The following is an 18704-nucleotide window of genomic DNA, read 5'->3' as shown; positions in this document are numbered from 1 at the left end:
TTCCTCAATGAAACCGGCTCACCGGTTACTATCACATCCATCTGCCCACATGCAAAAAGTCCCAACATTTCAGGAGTCGTGAATGTGTGAAGAAAAAAACCACACACACAAAAAATCAGTGTCCATGATTTCCATGGCAAATATACAGCCCTTACTTATGACATTTTATGCCTCTGAATTTTCAACAAAAATGCTAAATATAGGTCATGTGTACTTGAGATTAATATTACCAAATAATTACATCTGCCTCCTGAAGTATTCTTATGCCATTCTCTGAAGTACCTGGTTCTAGCCACCATCAGAAGCAGGATACTGGACTAGTTGGACTGCTGGTCTGATCCAGTATGGTAATTCCTATGTAATAAGGGAGTTTTATAGTAGTTGGTTTCAATTTAACCCAGCAATCTCTACTAATACATTCATTTATTAGCATGCACTTGAGGAGAAACAGTGGAGAGTTTCTCCCTCCTGCTATGCTGACAGTATGCAGCCATAGCAGTGAATAGGGGCCATAAAAACCCCTCATTAGCCTGGGGAAAATCTCTCCCATTGCAGACACTGCATAAGTCAGGCATAGGCTACCCTGCTGAGGTTTGTCAGTGCATGCCAGGGGTACAGCCAAATCAGGAGAGGTTGTGGTGGAGGAGGAGGACAGCCCCCATGGCATATGCAATTTACAGGGATTCTCAGAGGCTGAGAGCCATGGAACAGTCCATAAGCAGACCAGGAAGGGGGGGGGGTATAAATTAGAGCAAGCAGGGGCCCACACCTCTGCTAGAGCAGACCACCATCCGGCAATCACAAAGGAGTCTATAATCTGGTTTTAGAAATTTTGATAATAATTTAAATAAAATTGGGATAACATTTTTATTAAAAAAGTCATGAAAAATTTGTCAAACCCCCCACACCCGCCCAAAAAATGGGTCAATTTCAAACCCTGCAAAATGAAAACTTCAGAAGTTTTCACTAAATTGGTTTCCCAGTTTTCCATTGGCTTTAGTTTTCAACCATATGTTACCAATAAATGCTTTCAAACTTAATTTCACTTTGGAGATTTCCTTAGGTTTTTTTTTTCTTTCTTTAATAGGCCTAACATAACAGGGGAAAACAGGATGCTTGTGGGAAACAACAGAAAGGAGACAGTGGCTGTCCTCCTTCATGACTGACTTCCTTAGTTTATTTTGTCTGATTCTTTTGTGCATGAACACACAAACCTGATCCTGATCAGGGTACCTACTTTTATTGTTGTGATAAGAAATATAAATTGTTAAGGAAGCTGTTCTAATCTTCTGCACTGTCTCCCTCTAAACCGCTACTTTTTATGAAATAATTTTAATGGCAACGAAAATAAACAGCTTGTTTTGGAGTTGCAGCAAGGGTGACTCTGACCAAACTTTTTGTTTGTTTGTTTGCAAAAGCCACTGGTTTGAAAATCTTTTCTGAAACAGAAATATGATACAGAAGATTTTCTATGGCTGACATTTTCAGTAAAGTTGAATTTCATACGCAAATAAAGCCCAGATCCAGGAAGCACCACTACCCAAGACATGTTTTTAAATGCTGTCTTGAAGAGGGTTGGACTTAAATACACTCAAATATTTTCTGAACTGGGGCCTAAAGTTGCAGTAGTAAGACAAAGCAGGAAATGGCTGGGAATTCAGCATAGTAGTTTTTATGGTTTTATAGCTTTTCCATGGCTAGCTATAACACTGTAATAGAATATGTATTTATTTAACTGAAGCAGGATACCTAAATGGTGATTTATCAGAATGGTGTTATCTTTATAGCAATATTGACCAGCCTACTGAACATATGAAGTTGCTGCAAAATACATTTTATTATCTTCCTCCGAGGGGATTTAAAATACGATGCAGCAGTTCTTTCTTAGAGAGAAATTATTTAAATACAGCCACTTGATATCAGTGAACCTTAATTTCCCTCTACCCCTTTAAAAGTCTTATAGGAGACTATTTCTGATATAGTTTTAAAGGAACTAGAGCTTCAGAGGATATTTTTTCAATGGATGTGAATTAGTTATATCAAGTGGCCTTTTGACATATGCCTAGTTTAAATTCAATGTCATAAAATGAAATTAGTCAGACAAGTTGATTCTGAATTTTTTTTTCTGTTTTCAGATTACACTAAACTTACTATTAAAATTGTGTTAAATTAAAATTTATCATCATGTCCTTATCTCATTATCAGAGCTTCTCTTAATGAGAAAAAAGAAATAATTTGCAAAAAAATTCTTTTTTTTTAAATAATTTTGAAATTTTAGCAAAACTTTGACCAGCTGTACTCATGATAATGAGCAGATCACCATAACTTTCCCAGGACCAATCATGCCACTGCATTGACAAGTTAATGGAAAATCACGCAGAGTTTCTGAGTATGAAACATAAGCTTGATCCCTTAGACTTGGGCCAGTGTGGGTTGGGAGTATTGAGGAGTCAGTTTACACAGTCTGCTGGGTTGAAAGAAAATCTTATATTGCTTTAAGAGTAACTTCTCTGACCACCTCAAGGAGTGACATTTCCAGCCTCTATTAGAAACAGCATCTTGTCCTCCTCTTTTAGAAGAATGATCAATATGACATGGGACTTTTAGGTGTGGAGGGGGAAAGAACAGGGAGTGAAGTGAAAAATAAGACAGGGATTCCCAGGGAATCTGTAAGGAGCACAGAGAACTCAGCTAGGAGAAAAGTACTTAGTACCCAAGAGCAGGCTCATTTTAGCTGATAGAAAATAATAAATGCTTTTATAGATGTACATAAATATCTGTACAGCTGTACCAAGAAGGTATAAAAGTTCCATCAAAAAGTTATGACTTAGATAAAACATTGTGTGTGTGTAGACTGATAGCAAGGGTTTGGCTAATGTTTTATGTGTAGTTTTAAGAGACAAGAAATAAAAATAAAGTCCTCTAAAACTCAGCGTGCAACTCCAGTGCAAACAAAGGTCTTTTCTCAACCTGTCACTGTTCTTTCTGGGAGAAATAAATGTATCTTAGTTATTGAGTCGAATATGGGCAATGCCCTGCAAGTTGATTTTACAGGGTTTGACTGTTGGATACTACAGTGATGGCTGGCATAGAAAGCCCTGGATAGGTAATGTTTGGGTCAAATCTAGAGGTCTTAGCTCTGTCCCTACTTGGGGAATAGCTCATTAACTTGACTGAGAGTCTTGCCTAAAATTGAATAAAAATGGATCATCCTCTCCAGGAAACTAACCAACAAACAAAAAAACCCACCATGACAGTGGGCTGAAGGGTAGAAAAATCCCTGTATGATCCCCTTCATGGAGTTCTCTCTCCAGTCATTCCATCGTGGAGGTGAGTATCCTGCCATAGGAACAGACCAGCCCACAGACTCACAGGAATCAGCAAGAACCCATGGTCATATGCCTCTCCCTGCCAGGGCTTCCCCCCAAATAATGGCTATCTAACATTGGGTATATAAAGTTTCTGTTCTGCTCTAACTCCTGAGGTCCTTTTCCTTGCGGGAAGAGTATACATGCACAAAAGGACTTTCTTTACTCATATATTTTCAAGTACATGGTTGGAGCCAGAGTGACCACTTCAGGGTCTGCCCCTGTGTTTATAGAGTGCTATATTAGTTAAGGGCATTATTTTTTTTTTAAAAACACACTATGGACAGATGAGTTGTAATGAAGCCTCCCTTTTGTTCAGGCAAGTAGCCTGCTGAGAGCAGGTTACTGATGTCTAGGGTAACCGTAACTGACGAATCAGTTCTTTTACAGTAAGCCATGCTGTTTTGATGGCATCATGGGGCTTAGGTTGCTTTAATCTTGGGTCCTCCTCTTTTTCCCAGACCAGGTGTCTTATTTAGAATATAAAGTAAAAGCTGCATGCCATAATTGTAATTACATTTACAAACCAAATATTTATTACAATGTAGCATCCTTTGCACACCAGATATTGCACCCAAAATTTTAACATATCCTGTGTGACTGGTCTTCTATAGATAGTATGCACCACAATGACCCAATATCTTTACACCACTGCTTTCTGTGGTTTATGTCCATGGTGCTACTTAACTCTATAAAAGCAATATAAAACAGTTCCCAGAAAATGTCATTAGACAGTAACTTGTATAGCATTACTGCTTTAAAGCAATAACAAATTTCAATGTATACTTTTAAAGCACTCCTTGCTATTAATGGGGACTATATTCCCTAAACATGCCTAAGGGTCCAAATCTGTACATCTTCACTCACACAAGTAGTCTTATGCGAGTGACCTCAGTGAAGTCAATGAGACCATTCACACAAATAAGGACTACATCTCTACCCCGATATAACGCTGTCCTCGGGAGCCAAAAAAATCTTACCATGTATAGGTGAAACCGCATTATATAGAACTTGCTTTGATCCGCCGGAGTGCGCAGCCCCGCCCCCCCGGAACACTGCTTTACCGCGTTATATCTGAATTCGTGTTATATTGGGTCGCGTTATATCGGGATAGAGGTGTATTTCCACAAGTAAATGTTTCCAGGATTGGGCCATTATGTCCAGCAGCCACTCATGTACTTTTGAAAAGCAACATTTACAGTTTAGTTTGTTCATGATGCTTTCTCAGTCCTAAATTACCCATCATTCAATTGGTAGAAATATTTGTTGCTTTGGATTTTTGGCTCAGATTAAAGCAAATCTAAACACTTGTTTTCCATAGTCTTTTAATTATATGTTGGTTTAGTAATTTTAATGATTTTAAAGTGGTCCAAGCTATTATCACGGTCTGTACACAGTAAGTCAAAGTGATTGATTGACATAGCTATAAATAATATACCACGCCGTGGCGTACAACTCTATATAATGCAGTGCTTCTGAAACAAGCCATTACATTGTTTGAAAATTATTCACAGCTCTGCCGATGGAGGCTCCTTTCAGATTGCACTAGAACAAACCTTATGGAATACCCTGATGAACAAACATGGTGATGAGACAAAATGAAAATTGTTCATGATTGGATGAACACGCCAGACTGTTTTAAATAGAAGTGATGCGCTGTTCAGTACTAGTTAAAATCAGTCTATTCTTACCTTTCCACCTCAACGTTTCCACTAAATCATCTTTAATAGTGTGGAACCAGAGAGCAGTCAGAATGCAGACAGTAGAAGTAATCACTCTGTGGAATTATTCACTTAACTGGGTTCATGAAATGATCTTGTAGATTATATGGCTCTTTATCATGGGGCCTTAAAACACAGGATGATCATTTAGGGCTATATGTTCTCATCAGCTGAGCATAAGCAGAATATGTATCTAGTAAGTTAAAACAAAAAGAGGCAGCATACCCCACTCACTGTTTACAAATGTGCAAGCAGCATGTTCCCAACAGGAGAAACACTGCAGTAAAACAGCAACACGTGACATCTGCACTCTGTTGAAATGGTGGAGTGGTCAGGACCAAAGCAGAGAAAGTCAGGCCCCAAGAGTCTTGAACCTTAGGGTAATTCAGGGTATGTTATGGAAAACTCTGGAGAAACGGCAGCACAATTGGATAATGGAAAAAAGTGAAAATAGAGGATTTGCAAGCTGGCCACATCACCTAAACAAGAGATAGCTATAGCAACATTACTGGTCAATATTGTTGAGGGAAACAAGCTACAAAATAAGGTCCGTGGGCTCATGTGGGACGCCAATGACTGAAGGATCTGTGTGAGGAAGGGCCACCAGAGACTCAGAGGATTTCTTAACAGCTAAACATAGTTATGTCAAATCTCCACATTTCTTTTCTGTATTTTTCTAGCAAAGAAAGTTAGGGAAGACAATTATATATGAAAACTGCACTGATATATGCTGTCAGAGAGGAGAGCCTGGCATGGAATCAGAGTACTCTCTTTTTCAAGGAACAGTATGATGCAATTATTAATTTCTTGTTCCGTCATAATTTTTGACATATCTTACTCTGAGTTGACAAACCCCCCATAGATTATACTGCAAAGCTCTGGCATAATGGGACAAGCTTTAGACTTTTTAGGCTTAATTTTAAGGGTGATTTGATGGTTTAACCCCCTTGTCCCTAATGTTATTTTAGCACTTAGGCCAGATTGACTGATTCACATAAACAACATGCCCATTGACTTCAAAGAGAGTTCTGTATGTAGCAAGATCCCCTTATAGTAGCTTTGTATTTGAACTTGTACTTAAACACTTATGAAAGGCATTCAGTCCCAGAAAGAAGGATACAAAATAAGAGCTGAAATGTAGGGGATGCATTTTTAACAAAACTAACAACATTTAAAGATAATTTCTATTTCCATTTTAAAACTTAGCCTAGCTATTTCACAGAACTGAAGCTAGACTAACAGAACTGGAAATATTTTCTCAGCAAAGTCCAAAAACTGTAGGGAGCTGAGTACCCTAATTCACATCAAAATCAGTGTGAGTTAAAGGTACCAAGCATCTCACAGGACTGAGCCCCATGTGATTAATATTGTTTCTTTCTGAGTAAGTGAATGTTCTTCTGACTCCTAACATAAACATTATTTACAATCTTTACAAATTTAAACCCTGATCTATTTGTGTTACAAATGTAATGTTTATTGTTATAAAATAAATGGGGAAACTATTTCAAGCATTCTACCATTAGGTATATGCAGACTTGGACATAACGAAGTTTTATATCATTTTAATAATGTATCAGATATTTAGTTTGCTTAATATCTGTTAACCAAATATGTGTCCAAATACTGCAAGTTACATTCAGAAAGTCATATTGTATTATAAATTATGCATAATTCCATCATTAACTGAAATGTACTGGGGTATGTTCGTGTCATCCATAATAGTTACGTCAGGTAAATTTGTAGGTGTTAATATAATATATCAACATATGAACAATTGGGACTCACTCTTGCATTTCTTATGCACCCAATAAGCCAAATGAAATTAATATGCGTTTGGGGTGCACAAGGAATATAAGCTCTAGCCCAAAGTCAATTTAGTTTTCAAGTGCGCTTCCTTGTTTTCTTGCTAAATTTGCTACTCATTAAAATTCTGGTGCAGGAACCATCTTCATCTCATTTGATTTATTTCATTTCATATAGATTAAACTGTAATTTCAAGCAATGGAAACTATTATTATGCCATGTGGAATGTCTACACTACATGCAAATACTTACGTTTATTAAGGTATCCAATAATAGCACCCAAATGAAATCTAGTTGAAGGAAAGGAACAACCATTGGAACAATTTACTCAGGGTCATGGTGGATTCTCCATCACTGACAATTTTAAAATCAAGATTGTTTGTTTTTCTAAATAACCTGTTCTAGGAATTATTTTGTGCAAGTTCTGTGGCCTATGTGATACAGTGGTCATTTCTGGCCTTGGAATCTGTGAATGTATGAAGGCATATACTAAGGACCAATTTCTACCTCAGATATATCACTACAATCCCAATGATTTCAATGGAATTGCATGATTATAACCAAGGGAAGAATTTTACCCTAAAAATATTCTGGATATAGAAAACATTCTTGTTAACTATGACAATATAATTTTAAAGATTTTTAAGATTCCTGACATAATGTAAAATCTATTTTAAATTAATGTAATTTAAATGTCACAAATGACACTTTGCTGAGATTTGATGCATTTTATACATGAGAAATGTTCTGCTATGAATATTCATTACCAAGACAGTATAAAATTAAATTTGTTTATGTTTTGCCATTAAGTTAGAAATGATTAACATTTTAAAATTACAACTTTGAAGCATAATGAACTGGTTATCATACACATAATCACAGCAAACCTTATTAGTACCAAAAGTGGTCTGATGGTAGATGACCTGGGAAATTCTTTCAACATCAATAATTTTCAGGTATATTTAGAAAAGCTTACAAATTTTAGGCCTGATGCTACACTTACTGTCAGGTACAGTGGGTATCACTATGAGTAGTCCCCATTAAACAAATAAGTCTACTCAGAGTAGCATTATGCCCGACAGTAAGTGTTGCTAAGAATTACCCCCCAACTTATTGTTAATATGCACAATTTAACAGCATTGCCAATTCTAACAATATTATTGGGAGTCTCATGATTTTTGGTGTGTTTGGTGTCCCAGTTCTTGGGAGCAAGTGATTATGTGAAATTTTTTTTAATGGAAACTGAAATTAAGTTTGTATTCATGGTTGCAGAGATACATTTGAAAACATGTACTCCAAAAGCTCATAAAACAGAAGGCAAGTAAATAGAATCCCCAAATGTGTTTTTTTTTAAATCTAATGATTTTTAAAGCCATTTTTCCAAAGCACTGGGTTTGCACAAATAATTTTATAATTTTTAACTGATACATCTGTACTCATTGTGTGCCAAGGGATCATGTAGAGTCATATCACCCCTTTCCACATAAAGCATAGAAAGTGGGCATTTACAGCTGGATACTCTGATTTCTTACAGAGACAAATTTTGCCACATCTTCCTGGAAGCATGGGAACAGCAGTGGAGCAGAACTGTACCCTGAAAATCATGTGTAATCCAGACAGCTGTAGTAAAAGACATCCCATTTGTGGCACTTGACCATAGATGTGTGTGTGTCCTGCTTCCTCATGATTCCCAGCATCCCATTCTACAGCAATGGCAGCTCAGTGACCATACTCCTATAGGCTCACTGCCCCGTGAATATGCTTACATGAACATGTCGATGGAGTAGTTCACACGCCCTAGGGTGGAGTACTATTGGACATTCTCACAGGACCCCTGTGATGGAGTGCTACAGGAATGTAGTGGAAGTTAAAGCTGCTATAAGCTATTTCCACCAACATTTTCAGGACTTTGAGGGGGAACTTACTGTGTGTAATTTTTCTTCTTCATGTTTCTCCACTTCTGACAAGCTACACCCTGCTCTCCCAGCACGTGGCATAAGCCCTGGATGATGAGTTGTTATTTTTATATGAACTGGTAGAGCATAGGGAAATCTTCCCTTTACATGCCTCCCCATGATCTTTTGCCTGTCTGAATATAGGACCTGATCCAAATACTACTGAAGTCAATTGGAGTATTTCCATTTACTTCATTGAGCTCTGGATATGGCCAATAGTCCTTAATCATAAAAGGCATATTCTCCCTATGATATTTACCCTGAATTTAGGTGTATATTTTCAGTAGACTGGGGACTTGTCTTCCTGTTTATTGGTGTGAAACAGAGACAAAAAAAAATGAATTGTGCATGCACATTTCAGAGTTTGTACCTGTAGTTGTACTCTAAATTAGACAGTTAAAGGCAGAAGTACTAAGACTGGATTTACAAATCAATTGAAGATGCAAAAATGCAGGCACAAATTTTGCTGATGCAAGTTGTGATGGCAAAGGAGAGGCCAGTCACACAAGCCCTTTAACAAATATCTCTCTTAGAGTAATGTGTAGTCAAATGCTGTCATTTGGGCTCATGAGGATCTCCATGGCAGTAAAGCCAGGAGAGAGGGTGGAAATTGTGGCAAAGTAAGTGGAATTTGTCCAGGTAGGAATTCTTACCTGATATTGCTTAAGAAACAAAACTGAATACATATTAACACCCCCCACACCCCGCAAAGCCTTCACTTGGGCATGATTTTAGCTACTTCTTCATTGTTCTCATGAACCCCAATCTCCCTAAGCTTACAGTTACAGTAACTTTAAAAACATAAATCTGTCCTTTAGGTTACCCCTTTATCTCATTTCTAATCTGTTAAAACCCTGAATCCAGGGTATTTTATATTCCTATATAATATTTGGGGATTATACATTTTACAACAACCCAAAAGAGGACATTTAATAACATTTTAAATAACTAAGGTGTTGATTAATTGGGTTAGTGGCCTAATGCTGTATTTAAGTGTGGCCAAAGGGTAAACTGAAAAGACTTCAAACCAAGTGATGAGCTTTAGAAAGAATTAAAAATGAATGGGATGCAGATTTCCCCAGGAAAATCCAATAATATCATCAAGCCAATTCATTTTTTTAAACAGCCTTTGAAATGGTTTCATAAACAATATGACTTATTTTACAGAATGAAAAGATAAGTACCTGAAAATAATTATTGAAACTTGTTCCTTGACCACTACAGAAAATGATATCATATCCTTCTATATAATTCAATGTGCAGGGGGATGCCATGGGAAAAGCTACCCTGCCATTGGAAAAAAAAAAACTGTACATCAACTTAGCCCCTGAAAAACATCATTCATAGTGCCCTTCACAGTAGCCCTCAAAATGACAAAGAATAACCCTTAGGTCAGAGAAAGAGAGAGTGAGAATTACCCAGCGGGGTTAGGGCACTCACTGAGGATGTGGGAGACCCAAGCTGAAATCCCTGCTCTAATGATAATTAGTCATTTATAAAAAGTGGAACAGCTTCAACAAGAGAGACACACACCAGAATAGCCCAGTGGTTAGGGCACTCACCTACAGTGTTTGCAACACAAGTTAAAGTCTTTTCTCCACATCAGCAAAAGGGGAGGAATTGAACGCAGGTTTCCCACATCCCAGGTGAACATTATAACCACTACACTAACAATTATAAGGAGACCACCACCATCCTTCTCCTCCTGGTTAAAAATTATGAGATGGAACCTTCCTTCTCCAGCCTTTTTTTGAATCTAGCTGTTTAAAAATGCCTCCAAACAAAACATTTCAGGTCAAATGACACCCAAACTAGAATTTTTGATGTGCCAAAATTTTGGGGTTAAACAATTCTTTCTCTGTGGTTTTTCAGAACTGCCAGAGAACAAAAAAAATCAGTTGTTCACCCAAGTTTGTGGGAAAGATGCCACTGCGTGTGAAAACATAAGATCCCTTTGATTTCAACCGAAGAATGATTGGGACCTTATTCAGTATAAGGCTGGCCAACACTCACTGCTGTTCCACTTCATGTCCCATCCCCTGTCTCTTCACCACAGAAACAACTTCTTCTGAGAATTTTCTGGCTCCTTTAGCCATTCATCAGTCTCCTTATCCTGCCCCCTCCAATTCCTGCAAATTGTGATTTAATGCTGCTTGAAGCAGCGTTAATTTGTGATAGTTTTCTGTGTGAGTTAATCACTATTTCAAGAGCAGCACCTGCTGACTCCACATATCTGTCCAGAGACCACACCCACTTTTCTTTGCAGTCAGTAAATATTATGGATTTTTTTATTGTATCTTTTTGTGATATTATTTATTATATGACTCCATCTTTTTCTCCCAGAAAAGTGACTTTTGTAGCATTTTCAAATATAAGTTGCTGCTTTATTTCTGCATCTGCAGCTCACATTCTATGGGAGCATTTGGCCCCTTCATAAAACAAAATAAACAGGTATTTCACAATGGAAGAGGGAGAAGAGCTGTATGTTTGCTTATGGGGTCATATCATCAGCAGGTGTAAGTTGTGTACCTCCACTGAAGTCAATAGAGCTATGCAGCTTTACATCAGCTGAGGATCTGGTTCCCAATGTGAGATTACCAATTAATTTGAGTACACTTAGATCTGAGCAGAACTTCAGGGCTGATCCAGTTTATAATATGCTCCATGGGCCTCCTGTAAATCATAACCACAGAGGATAATCATGGCTTTTTGGAGGGAACATTCCATCTTCAGTGACCATTCACTCACTTAAGCAAGCGTTCTGCCCTGCCACCTTCTCCAAAGCACGGTCTCTTTCCTCTGACAAGACTTTACTCCCCGACAAGCAAACGAATTCAAGTGGGGAATGACACTGGGTGACCTCCTTGAACAAGCTCAGAAAGTCTCCATAGCAGCCTGACATGATGATGACTTCTTCCAAAGGTCAATCAGCTTGGAAACACTTTTAAAAATGGCTGTGGTCCAAAGTTTACTGTTGGATCCTTTCTCTAGCTGAAATATCCATTCCATGTATGGAAATGCCATATAGGACACTATCGACCTTTATCTAGCTACTTACAGATGGACAGGTATAGGTCAATTGCTGGCAAGCAGGTCCGATTGAATGTATAATAAATAATGGAGATATCCCATCTCCTAGAACTGGAAGGGACCTTGAAAGGTCATGGAGTCCAGCCCCCTGCCTTCAATAGCAGGACCAAGTACTAATTTTGCCCCAGATCCCCAAGTGGCCCCCTCAAGGATTGAACTCACAACCCTGGGTTTAGCAGGTCAATGCTCAAATCACTGAGCTATCCCTCCCCCTAATAATGTACCAATAAAGAGATCAAACACTACCTTAACTATTAACACCCACCTATCTACTACCTCAACCAATTCACTGCAATAAGATTTCCCAACATTACAAGTTATTTTTCCTGTCTGATAAGAAATACAACACTCCCCACCTTAGATCATTAAGTATGAGTCACTAAATGGTCTGTCCCCTTATCAGTAATTAGATATAATTTCTCCAGCCTGGAAGCTCTCTGCTTCCCAGATGGTTCCATCATTTAACATTTTTAAATATAGCCTTCTGTAACACAACTAACATCTGAATAGGTCAGTATGTAGGGTGAAAATTGGAGATGTTCTAGGGATGGCATAGGAACGAGGGGAAGAGATACTTTATGTGATTAGCCAGTTTTAACAAATGTAGGCATAAGTTTTCAGAAGCAGTAATTTTATGTCCCTTAATTTTTGGATGCCCAAATGGAGACCTTCAAAAGGGCCTGATTTTCAGAGGTCAGATGCTGAGAATTTGCGCCCCTTTAAAGTATCTCAGGTTGGGCACCCAGAAATTGATGCACCTAAATCACTAGTAATTTTAAAAAATTAGGCCCTTTATAGTTTTCAAAAAATAAAGTGAGAACACATTCTTGTGGTGTGGAGCTGAGGTCCTTGTGTAAGCACATTTAGTTTTCAGATATAGCATTTATTTGCACATGGACTGATACAGTATCAGATAAGCAAAAAAGCATTTTATATCAGTCTATAGTTTTATAATGTTCCTTAGCTACATTCATTGATGCACAAGAGGCAATTGAAGTCCTTTGAGAAATATTATCCTCTTGATATGAGCATATAACTGAGATTACTAGGATTGGCATGTGTACATCAGTAGGGAGAATAGTCCTCTTAGTTTGGAAAACAACGTTGTTTCTTTTTAATCAGTCCAAGAAGGCTTGAATAAGATATGATAGAGTATACTAATTGAACAGCATTTGGAATTTCACAGTAGGGAATATTTATAATACTATAATTGATCAGTATTTGGAAACAAACATCATAAACAAATATTTGTTTGAAAACTAATTAATGAAAGTAATATGAAAAATAAACTATGAATATAATCTGATTGGAGGGGCAGATAAAGTTTGTCTTGCTTAATTGTTTATAAATTGTTTTTGAGAAACATACCAACTCCTTGCTCTACCCAAATTATGTAATTGACTGTGTGTGTGCAATCTGGCAACAATACAGATAACAGCAGTAATGGTATAATTATAACTTGCAGCTGAAGTAGATAAATAAAACTGCTGTTAACTAGTGGTTGCCATTAAATTTAAGGGTGGAGAAGTGTAGCACTAACTCCATCTGCATATAGATAATAATAATAATGGATTTAAAGTTCAAATAAAGCAAAGCAACAGCACGCTGCAACCTATCCCAGCGAGTATCCTGGAACAAGACAATGACCGGATCAAAAGGGGATGCAACCCTGCTTGTAGCAGTTGGCAGGAAAACACTATAGGCTGTGTTTGAGCAGCAGGAGTGTACACATGAAATGCATTAAATGGGAGGTAACCCGTAGGTGTGTAGGGAAGGGGATATTTCCTGTGCACTAAGCATCACTTTAGTCCTGACTGAATCACTGAGTAGGGGAAATGGCATTCCTTCCTCATTTCCACCTCGCTTCCCCTCTCCATGTACACAGACGCAGTTATATATGCACTTGCACAGAAACACACAGCTCACACACATGGACATAGAGGAAAACACAGCACAGAGAGAAAGAGAGAGAGATACTTTAAACAATAAATAGAGTCCATTTTTCTTGGTAGCATACAGACACTCTATTCAGCACCACCTGGAATGAACAGCTCCTCGTGTTCACATGTGCTCTGGAGTCTTTCCCTGACCCTAAACCTCTCAGCTCTACACCAGTGCAGTAATTAAATTTGAAATAAGAAAAGAGTAATATCTGGTAGTTTCACAATTAAGAAATAGTACTAGCAATGGACACATAAAGAGGAGAGATACAGAATGGGGAATCTATTTCCAGATAGATTCCAAATGGGCTCCATCCAACATACAGTAAGTGCTTCTACTTTCTGCAGTGAATACCATTTGAATACCAGAGAGCACAGCTCTTACCCTGAATAAGCAATAAGTATACAAAGTAAAGGTTCGTTGGGGTGCCAGCTATGAATTAAGTGTTTTTTCTTTAATTGCACCTTTAACTGTTTCATGAAAGCTACACATACAATAACTTAAGGGATAACTATTGTATCAATACTTCCTAAAAATATAAAATATTCAAAGTAATTCTTAATAAAATGTACACAAGCTTTGTTTGCTAACCCTAAAATTCAGCAGACAAGTTCAGAAATACTTTTTGCCACAAACAATTATATGAACCTTAAAAATATACAAACACACCATTCCTTATAAACAAGAGGTTTTCAAAACCTAACCCTACACCATATAACATAATCAGATCTAGTAGAAGTTTAACCATCTTTAAAATAAAACTGGTTCTTTGGAATACGGGTCCTTCTGAAATTAAAGGCCCTTGATTTATGCATTCTTGAAAAACAGTCACAAAAATAAAACCAAAAGCTCAACAATGGAGCGGAGATCACTGGCATATTTCACTGAGTTAGCTCACTAACTTAAACACGGGTTGCTAAGCAATTTCTTTTTTTTTTTAAACTCAAACCACCCAGTGCCAGATGGATTAATGAAAACATCCACTCGCACCTGCTTTAAACAGTTTTATTCTGTTTCTTCACAAATCTTTCCAGTGCTACTTCTTTGAATTATTCCCTTTAAAGGAAGTCCATTCCTGAGAGGTTAGAAATGGAGCTTTAAAACACACAAATTAAAAGGGGAACTAAATGTACTTATCCAATTTTCATAGGAATTACAGAAGAAAGAAAGAAAGAAAGAAAGAAAGAAAGAAAGAAAGAAAGAAAGAAAGAAAGAAAGAAAGAAAGAAAGAAAGAGCAGCATTCTACCTGACCTTCCAGGACTTGCTGTAGTAATGTCTGCAAGTCCAGCTCAGTGTAGAAATGTGAGGCACTAGGTGACCTGAAGGTACCTTCCTCTCAACTGATAATCTATTTATAACTCCAAGGCATAATGTCACCTGTGACAGTGAAGGCCAACCTGGAGTTACTTTCAGCAATCAAGTAACCATGCACATCCTCTTTTCATTTACACTTCATCATTTCCTATACACCACCAACCCCTCCCCACACTCCTACGTCTTGTCTGTTTTCACTTTCAGTTCCTTAAAATCAATACCACCTACTGGCATCACTTTCTAACTCCTGCCTTGAAATGCCACCCAGCCAACCTAAAGCTTTATTCAATAATTTTTAAAAAACTAATCATGACCAGAAAGGGATAATCAGACTGCGAACAACATAATCAACCAGTCACAGTCATGGTAAACACAACCTGCATATTACTAGTTACCAAGGGGATGAATCTGTCCCGCACCAACTTTCAGTCTGGAGGAGAAAACAACTACATCTTTATCACCTCCAATTTGCAACCTGTTGAGGGGGAAGGGAGAGAGACTACAACATAGCAAGCAGGAGCTTTCAGTCAAACTCTCTTCCCACAGTGAGCTGTTGAATTGAGGGGCTCTGATGAAAAAGGGAGTTGCATTGTAGGATCCTGCCAGTAGGGTTACTTCAGTGTACCCTGGTGGGAAAGTCAGGAGACTGCAGCTGAGACTCCTCTCTAAAGTTATCTCAATTCCCTCCCTCCTATGCAAGGATAGCCTGGTGGTCTGGTATGGAGGAAACTGAGTAACCACCCAGGAGCAGCTGTCTTCTCCTTTCCTCACTTTTGAGGGCAGGTAAAGGGAGGATCACCATGGGCAGGAGACCCTGAAGAGGGGAATGGCCCAATGGAGAGGGGAGGGGTACAGGCCTGGTGGGAAAGGACCTTGAGGATGGCAGGAATAACGTGAAAGGGGATCTGGGAGGGAACAGGCATAATGTTGGAGGACCTCGAGGACAGGGAGACAGAAAGAAGAGAGGTGAAAAAGGAGCTGGAGGGCAGCTCTGGGTGCAGTGTCTATGTGGCGGGGGTGGAGGGGAGAGATAAGGGATGGAAGCAGAAAGAAGAGGGGTGAATTTGGGGAGTTGAAGGGATGAGAGAAGACCTGGGAAAGGTGGAGCAAATAGGAAGGATGTGACACATTGAGGGGCAGAGAGAGGGAATGTCAGGGTTACTGTGAGAGAACACGGGATCTCATGGGGCAGAGAGAGTGGGAAGGATATAGGTGTAAGTTTCAGACTAATCTTGGGGACAGAGGCATGGGAGGAAAGACTGGAGGAATTACAAGTGGAACAATGGGGGTGATTTCAGGGGAGGAATGAATGAATTTGGGCAAAAGAGGAGACTGGTGAGAAGGAGGAAGGAAGCGTAGTTTGACGGGGAGGGACAAGAATGATGGGCTATGAGAAAGGGAGGGATTCTAGAAGTTGAGGAAAGGAAGAATAGAATGAAGAGTCTGCAGAGAGAGATGTAGGGCTGGGGGGAGAGAGAGTATTATTGGAGAGGACAGAAAGAGAATTAGGGGCTTGAGGGAAGGGGCGAGGAAAGGGAGAAAGAGAGTTTGCAGGGAAAGGGAGGTGAGAAGGAAATTTGGGAGGAGGGAAATAGGTGTTGGGGACAGGGAAGAGGAAATGGGGATTTGGGAGTAAAGGGGGTTGGAGGACAGATGGGGAAGGAGGAGCATGGTAATAGAAGGAGGAATGTTTGGGGAAAGGAAAGGAAGAAAGAATGAGGGATGTAGGGCTATTTGGTAGCGAAAGAGGAGACGGCTTTTGGGGGGAGAGTAGTTTGGGGGCAGAGGATAGGGAGACTAAGTGGTTTGAGGGGCCAAGAGAGAGGTTTGGAGGGAGAATAAGGGGCATAGAGGAAAAGGGATGGGTTTGAGGAAAGGGGGGGGGGAATAAGGTCTTTGGGGGAAAGGGAAGAGAGAATGAAAAGTCTGGGGAAAGAATGAGGTGTGAAAAGAGAGGACATCCTGGAAAGCTGGGAGGAGGATAGATGGAGGGGATGTCTGGGGAGAGTTAGTTATCTAGACCCTTATGGGGGAAGATGGGAGATAAATGAGGAAAGATATATTAGGGGTGATTGTGGTACTGTGTAGGTCTCTTTTCGCTTCCCCCCTCCAAAAAAAACTTTGAGGGGGAAATTACTCCACTGCTTGCTTACTCCATGACAGGAACTGAACGCTGCCACCACCACGTCTTAGTCCTCCCCTCCTGCCCATCCATGCTGCCCCCTCCCGCCAGTTCATTTTGTATTGCACCAGTGTCTTACGGCTGGGGAGCGAAGGGAGGGGAGAAATGCTTGTGTGACCGTGACATGTCAGGGCTTCACATACCTTCAGCAGCGCCCTGCACCCAGCAGACACAAAGAGGCAGAGTGGAGTGCAGTAGCAGCCTGAGGATGGGAAGGGGTGGGTGGCAGGGAAGGGATGAGCATTGGGGCGTGTGTCTGTGTGTGTGCCTCGGGGGGGATGGACAGGGAGAGGGGTCGCTCTTACCTCTCCCAAGATTGAAGGAGATCCTGGCCTCTGCGAGGTAAGGGGTGTCACTCTTGGACCTGACTCTCCTGATGGGTCTCCGGTCTATCTCCTCCTCCGAAGATGCCGCCATTAATGTGGGTACGGTGAGCAGGGTCGCCCGGCGAGCTGATGAGGGAGAAAGGAGAGAGGTGGGGTGGGAAAGAGGAGAAGGAGGGAGGGAAGAGGAAGAGGCGCACACACAGAGGAGGGGGAGGGGGGAGCAGAGGAAGGGGAAAGAGAGGAAAAGAGAGAAAGAGGGAGAGGGAGGGAAAACCCGTTAAGGATCTCTGGACTGGAGCAGCGAGATCGGGAAACGCTGCCCTGCCAGCCCCTCTCCCTGCAGCCTCAGCACAGGCGGAGGGGGCAGGGCCAGGGGTCACCTGCAGGCGCCGCACAGCGTCCACCCCCCCGCCCCCCAGCAGGGAGGGCAATGTCCCAGTGCTAAAGTGATCTGATTATTGCCAACAGTGACTGGCTGGTGACTAGAATGGCCAGTGGGGTAGGGAGGGAACCTCAGCGCCGCCCCATTGATTCGGGGCTGGGAGCGTTGTGTGACGGAAGTGTCTGCTTGGGGGTGCAAGTGTGGGAGAGAGACACACACATCCCCTCTTCCCTGGGCAAGCGGCCAGGCTGCTGAGACACGCGGAGGTGGGAATGACAGCACCAGTGGCTGCTGGTACAGCTGAGGAGGCGGTGAAACAGGACAGGCTGTGACTCTAAGGTGACCTGACATTACAATTGCTGGAGAGGGACTCGCTTTTCCTTTTAATCAGTTCGTGTTCTAATATTTATGCTCGTTCCATATAATCGTCAATATGAAAAAAAAAAAAGGTTGCTTCTTCCACCCCCCCTTTTCCTATAAGTGGGGAAAGAAAAAGCAGCCGTGGGAGGATCAACCACAACATGCACCAGCACCGGCTCCTAGAGTAGTTGAAAACTTTTGACAATATTTTGGGATGTGCAAAGCTCCTTGAAAGTTCTGTTTATAAGGTCAGATTTGGGG

General features: G+C 40.2%; 1 protein-coding gene across 10 annotated transcripts in view; it reads right to left on the bottom strand.

The window, feature by feature from the left end:
- The window catches only part of PHACTR1 (phosphatase and actin regulator 1), a 420672-nt gene that overhangs the window by 386290 nt on the left and 15678 nt on the right, over positions 1 to 18704 (bottom strand). For all 10 annotated transcript variants that reach the window (XR_010598756.1, XR_256655.5, XR_256654.5 and 7 more), the window contains exon 3: positions 17681 to 17827. Coding sequence is in view for 6 of the 10 variants with exons in the window: in XM_005305205.5 (XP_005305262.2) it covers positions 17681 to 17827 (147 nt within the window). In the remaining 4 variants the exon portion in view is untranslated. The remainder of the gene's footprint in view (positions 1 to 17680; positions 17828 to 18704) is intronic.

The sequence above is a fragment of the Chrysemys picta genome, chromosome 2 (genome assembly GCF_011386835.1).
Source record: "Chrysemys picta bellii isolate R12L10 chromosome 2, ASM1138683v2, whole genome shotgun sequence".
NCBI lineage: Eukaryota > Metazoa > Chordata > Testudines > Emydidae > Chrysemys > Chrysemys picta.
The sequence above is the reverse complement of the archived record's forward strand: the minus strand, read 5'-3'. Positions and strand labels throughout refer to the sequence as shown.